At 33.3% G+C, this 7338-nt stretch overlaps 1 protein-coding gene across 2 annotated transcripts in view; it reads right to left on the bottom strand.

Annotated features, from left to right (window-relative positions):
- Nucleotides 1-4770: 4770 nt before the first annotated feature.
- Nucleotides 4771-7338, bottom strand: part of LOC127871256 (protein sel-1 homolog 1-like) — a 37997-nt gene continuing 35429 nt past the window's right edge. For both annotated transcript variants that reach the window (XM_052414006.1, XM_052414008.1), the window contains one exon: nt 4771-7189. In XM_052414006.1, coding sequence (XP_052269966.1) covers nt 7055-7189 — 135 coding nt within the window. In that variant the 3' untranslated portion in view covers nt 4771-7054. The remainder of the gene's footprint in view (nt 7190-7338) is intronic.

Raw genomic sequence — 7338 nt, 5'->3', positions numbered from 1 at the left:
ATGAGGCATTTTTTCACTTTGAAACTAAGTTCATTTGAAAGGCACAATCTTTGTATTGGTCTGTAAACTTTTTGAGTATAAAATAAAAATGCATGTACAATATGTTTTTCACATTAAAAAATAATATTATATTGCTGTATATAGCTACATCAGCTATGTAAATCTATTGTAGCTCTGAATACATGAGTATTTAATATTGTATTGCTGTACATAGCTACAACAGCTATGCAAATCTATTGTAGCTATGTATACATATGCATTTAATCTTGTATTGCTGTATATAACTACATTAGCTTTGCAAATCTTTTCTAGCTTTGTATACATGTATATTTAATCTGGTATTGCTGCATATAGCTATATCAGCTGACACATTCATAAGAACGTACTCATTTTGTATGTCGCCGGCCGGTGTAAAATGCGCGGCGCGGCAAGTCTAGGACTTGGGCCATCTGGCTAATAGGATTAATAATCTTACACTGCAAGTCACAAATGTCGTTGAAGATGTTTTAACCCTATGACAAAGTACTCATCTTAATCAAACGAAGATCCGACATTTTACCACAATTGTACGACAAACGTGTTATGTTTACGAGAATGTTAACACACTTTTAAAAGCTGTTACTTAATAAATCATGCGCAACCTACTTAATATAACACGTTAACTAAGAATCACTTAAATTGATGCATTTTATTTATTTAATTTCATTTATGAACAATAAAATATAACAAATATACGTAACAAAGTGTAAATTTCTCATTATACAAATATGTGTGTATGTTTAACTATGTGCTCCGACTGGTAATAATCCAGTATGCGTTTGTGACATATCATGGAGTATAATGACATTTACTAGGTTGCGCATGATTTATTTATTAAGTAATGGTTTTTAAACACGTGTACAAATTATCGTATGCGTAAGTTGTACAATTTATGTCAATTGTATCTTCTAAACTTTATGGCACAAAGTCACAACATACAAGAAAAGTAAACACGAAATATCATCATGACTCGAGGCATTAAAACATATCAACTGTTGTATTATTAAGATTTAACCCTACGACAATAATTTAATTCATTTTGATCTTATCTTAAAACAATCATAGCAACGAATCTTTTTTTTGTGATTCCTAATCCGAGCTGTCAAAGAAAATAGTCAGGCCGGACGACAGTTATATCTGTGTAATTGGTAATAACAATCTCTTAGACCATAGCTGCGACTCAGCTGATGCAGGCTTTTATTATCATATCTTATGTTTTTTTCCTAGCAACCCTTAGCTCGCCAGCTTATTTTTGTCTTAGGCACATATTGGTTTATCCATTCCTTAAATTTATAAAACTTCAAATATTTAAAGCTACAGTCCTTTTTTGAATGTATAAGTTTATTTTTCAACAGTTTGCCGAAGTGTGTACTTAAAAGGGGACAAATAACATGGCCATGTTTGGTGTCTATTTGAAATTAACAACAACGGAACCATTTGAATCACTGTGGGTGACACAGAAAAGAACGCAATTTCATGATAAAGCATTTTGTGATCCTTGTTGTTTGTAAATTAAGGGCTTCTTTATAGATTGAGTCATGTTAATTGTAATGAATACAAAATGTATATGGTAAATTATCATCCTTATGCCTCTGCCAATAGGTAATATCGAGTTCGTCTAAAGGGCTTATTGGATTGAAACACATATCTAATTAGAAATCTGTAAAATATAACGAAAAACTGAAAATGCCCTGCCACTAGTAAAATATAAGGAAACATGTTCAAAATCAAGTATTTTGTAAATGCTGTGAAATGCAGCTGGCCGAAATACTGATAGTATTAAGCTTATCATAAATTAAAAGAATTTCAGAATTTGACAGAAGTTATCGGGAGACAACAGTGCATAACATTTTTATTAGAAATTGCATTTAATCGACTCAAAGGCGAGTTACCCTATATACACAAATATATTTAATATTGTTTGCGTTTATAATAAGAAGAATGCGTCTTGTTTGTGAATAACATTTAACCATAGAATGCAGAGTAAAAATACAAAATCTTATAATGTTCACACATGTGTGACGTGTAAAAAATAAAAAGCATCTGTCTAGAAATATATATAACGCAAACGGTTAGGGAAACTGACTTTAAAAAGAAAATGGGCGTATATATCAAAATTTTATTTAACCAATACTCGCGTAAAGTTATGGTGATCAGAAAATAAATTACATGACAAATAAAATGACATCTAACAAAGTAAACCTTTGAATATACATGAATAGGTAGATACATATTATTTCGCTATTTTATTATTTAAAAAAATATGATGCACGATAAAATATCATATTTAATGTGCAGTGTACAGTAAATTCCAAACGATATTTGGTATGCGTGTATATCCATTATATTGCTCTGAATTAAAACATGTTATACATCAGAAGATAACTTGTAAAACTGGTCTAGAATGATGCATAAATTAATTCCATGAAAGTCATGGTTTATGACTTTGAGCCGCGTCGTGCGAAAATGAGTCTTATGACAGCTGAAAAGTGTGGGTCCAGTCATGTATCTGCACCCATATGCTCTTATATAGGGATAATACACGTTTTCGAGGGCATGATCATCTGCCGTCGCTCGAAAAATCCGTTCCTGCCCGAGTGCGCAGCACGAGGGCAGGAACGGATTTTGAGAGCGCCCGCAGATGATCATGTCCGAGAAAATGTGTATTTTCGCTATTATTGCATAAACAAATCACACATACCAAAATAATTTTAAATAACATTGAAAACAATGTTTTGTTCATTCGACATCGACAAAATAATTCGATTATTTCAATACAGTTCAAGGTTGTGTTTTACATATGCCTCACTCGGTCATCATCCGAAATGACGAGGCTTTACCTTCGGATAGGCAGTTTTGGATTTAAAATGTGTTTAAACAGTGGATTAATGCAAAGTTGAAATGCAGCCGCGTAAAGTAAGAAATGAGGAATTATTTTGGAATTTACAGCAGGAACGTTGAAGGTACATAAACACTTACATTTACAGCATAGTCTTTTGAAAGTGTTGAGTAAATAACCTTAACTTCAATGACGTTGCCAATACAATAAAGCTGTTGTCAAGAGAGTGCAGATGGTATAACTTGAAAAGTGATTTGAAATAGTCATTATCCCTGCATGAATGAGGAAACTGGTGCTTATTCAGTTCCCCATTTATGCTTGGAAAGTCGTCGAAGGCTGGAGAAGGGAAGTAACTGCGCGTAGACCAGATTATGGATATGAAAAACACATAACAGGGCTTGAACGGCACGTGAATCGCATTGTTAATACACGATTTCTCCCGTTCAAGCCCTCCTTTTGCCAAGTTTCTGCACCCCGCCAGAGGGAATTATAGATAGAGTTTATGCAATAATAATGTTTCATGTTGTCTGATGATAAGACCACGAAACCTAACTTGACTATACGTGACTTAATAGCGGAGATGGTATCTCCTGACCAGACTACGAAATCGCGCTGGCTCAATTTTTTTTTAAATCATGAACATTAACTAACTAAGATAACTACTATGGACAGGGCGATACAATCGCAATAACCTGATGATCAAACTTAGTTAACAAATTATAATATGTAACAATAAATAAATGCATATCATATGACATTTACATTGAGGATAATGTATTATTGAATATAGAAAAGTTTATCTTAGCAACTTGAACATAGGACGCACCCGTCTTCCATACGTATGTGCGCTTTGCACCTATTATCCGATACGATCGGCTACACTTGAACACGAAGTGTGAGTAGATTTACTGACTACAACAACTATTAAAACAACTTAACAAACAAACCCATGTGCATTAAGTTGGGATTACTCACCCGATCCTGTTCAACAAGTCGCAAACAGCGTAGACTTGTTATTGTTGCTAGGTCGCTAATACTAAAATAGCGAAGGAACGGACGTCAACCATTTATGCCTAGCGTCTATAAAAAAGGCCTTGGCAAACAGCGTACACCCAAATGAGATGCCGCATGATGCGGTGTCTCATCAGGGTCTGCGCTGTTTGCTTAAAGGAATTTTTGTAAGAAATATTCTAAATATAGAAATAAATATACTAGAAATCCCTTATTTTGAAAATAAATTGATCCAATTTAGAAGGATGGGAGAGTCCACTAGGCGTAAAGGGGTTAAAACTGAACGGGACTATTTATTTATGATAATAGCACTTAAAGCAGACACAGAGCGTTTCTTGAACTTTTAAATGAGATGCTCCAAAGATTTCAGTGAAACGAAGGTCAAACAACAAACAACCACGGGAACGTGACGTTACTACTCGTTGGAATTTGTTCCCCATGTTTTTCATCATATAACGGTATGACGGAAACCCAGATATCCCTTTTGTCGGTAAAAAAAAAAACATACGTTTGATACGAGTTAATGTTCGACGTGCTAAGAAAACATGTTTTAGTCACATGGGTCATTTATTATGACATGTTGGAACTATCATTATTAATTGTTTATTTTATGTTAAAGGGGGGTAAACATTATTATAGACAATTCTTGTAGTTAAGGTGCTTTTTTACTTTTGGCAAAATATTAGTAATCGCCCATTGTTCCAAACAACGTCATGGAAAATGTTTGGTGAACGTTCCTGCCTAACCAGCGCGATATTATTGGCATTAGATCGAATAATCACTGGAAGTTTAAGTCTCTCTACACCTTGTACAGCATAGTATTTTAGCTTTTATTAAACACTTTGTCATTAAAACCATATACAATTTAACAAACAATCACGTATTTTCTTGTTTTATTCAATTATTTCAGCCATTGATCGATCCACAACACAAGAAACTTTGCAGAAAGGACTGAGTAAACGCAATAGCACAGTGTATATATCATTTACCATGACATATCATGTTATAATATTGTATCGTAGTACATCATATTCGCAAGAGACATACGTTTTTGAACACATCGTATCACGGGACATTTATTTTGTTATATATAACATTTTCTTCGAAATTTACTCTGCTATACAATATGTTCATTTGAAATATCATCCAATTCAACTTTGCTAATAAGTACATAACAGACACAAATGATATCAATTAACTCTATGAGTTTAACAGAATACAATAGTACACAACAATCTGACTATGAAATAAACGACATGGTTAGTAAACTAGTTTCAATAATTACCTGCTTATTTAACCTAATAACAATATTGTTATGTATTGTTTTATGCAAAGAACCAAACATGCATTTCAAACTCTGGCTTTGTTCCATATCATTAAATTTAAGAGTAAAAATAATGTACTTGTATTCACAACAAAGTTTACATTATAAAGTCAAATATGTACATTGAATAACTGAATTTCTTTGTTTTCACTCCATATTTCATTTTCTCTTTTTAAACTTATTAATAATTTACAGGTTAAATATACCAGTTCCAAATATGTGCTCATGGTATGATGGAACAAAATATAATGCAAAAACAGTTCAAGTTGGGCCTTTTTCAATACTATAAACATAGGATAAAGATTTAGATCTAAGAAATTTTGTACTATTTACAAACGCCTAACTGTTCATTAACCCATCAATTTACATCAATGTTAATTCAGAACCGTTTGTTGGTGAGATACGCAACATTTGGAGCATGTATGCATGCAAACTCTAGGCTCATATTCAACAACCAACTCTATGACTTAAACTCTAAAACGAAAAACATTGTTTAAAAAAATAATGGTAAAATTCAGTTCAAAATAACATGATATTTAAGTACCTCTAACTACACAATTCTTCATCAAGAATAATTCACGACAATCAAAACATTAAATTTTGTAGTCGTTATACATCCAAATACTTAACATGTTTGTTTTGGACCTAAGTCTTTTCTTTATTACGAAGTCTTAGAATGGGTTGATAAATAGAGGCCTAGGATTATTGGATTTCATTGGGTATTAAAATACAAATACAACATATTGCCTAAAACCATAGGTCAGATATTTCTCCAAACCAAATGTTTAATATTTCCCAAAACCATAGGTGTTATATTTCCCAAAACCTTTAATGGGATATTTTCCAAACCATAGCAGTGATATTAAAAGGCACTGTTATACATAAATGCAGATTAGCTATTTGTGAGCGCATATTTGTACAATAAAATGAATAACACCAGGATAATAACATGAGATGTGTTTGTCAGAAACACAATGCCCCCTACAGCGCCGCTTTGAAGCCATATATTGGACATTTGACTTTGAAGGATAACCTTGACCTTTCACCACTCAAAATGTGCAGCTCCATGAGATACAAATACATGCCAAATATGAAGTTGCTATCTTCAATATTGCAAAAGTTATGGGCAATGTTAAAGTTTTCGGACGGACTGACAAACTGACAGACATTTCAACTGCTATATGCCACCCTACTGGGGGCATTAAAACAGCAAAAAACAATTTAAATAAGTTATAAATGCCATATACACATACACCATAATACCACCAGATATACATTAGCTGTACAGCCAAATTTCATTAGCCTTCACTAACACATAAGTTAAAATTCTGGAAAGAAAAGAAAATCCTGAATTGCTTCATGATTAGGTATAATAACATTTATGATATCCCTTATGGCATGTTAATGAAATTCAAACTGTTCAAAAACACAATTATACAAATCATTATAATTTCTTATTAATAATGAACATTTCTTGCATATTAAGTGAAACCATACCAAATGAAGATACAACATGGTATGCGATAATGCACATTAATTCACATCCTAGCACACACACACAACTTCAACATAATCCATGAGCAATTGAAAACGGTGAAGAATGGTGCCTCATTCTGGGAAAACAGGGCTTAATGCATGAGTGTCAAGAGTCCTGCTAAAATAGCCTGTACAAGGACAACACTTTTCACCTGATCTAGATTTTAGAAGAGACTTCCTTTTAACGACTAAATTCCATTCCTGTATGCACAGTCTAATCTGGGACGACGCTTTACGCACACGCATTCAGCTGGCTTTCCAAGAACTAGGCTCAATGTTTAACAAAACCAGATGCCTCATCATTGCTACCGAGTCTGTCTGACTATTACTAATACAAGTCCTAGGACTATAGCGAGGAAGGTGGCAACATACACATCCCAGTTTGGACCCAGTAAGAGACGGATGTCCAGCTTCTGGAAACTTGCATAGTAATCCTCCATCTGTAACAGAACAGAAAACAAACACTGTAACTGACTTTTTCCGTTGATTGTATGGGTTGGCCAATCCATAAATTTAACACATACACATAAAAAAACAACAAATAAACAAAAGAGATTGTATGGAATTAATATGGAGAAGAAATTATTGT

This window comes from Dreissena polymorpha, chromosome 3 (assembly GCF_020536995.1).
Source record: "Dreissena polymorpha isolate Duluth1 chromosome 3, UMN_Dpol_1.0, whole genome shotgun sequence".
In the NCBI taxonomy this organism is placed as follows: Eukaryota; Metazoa; Mollusca; class Bivalvia; order Myida; family Dreissenidae; genus Dreissena; species Dreissena polymorpha.
The sequence above is the reverse complement of the archived record's forward strand: the minus strand, read 5'-3'. Positions and strand labels throughout refer to the sequence as shown.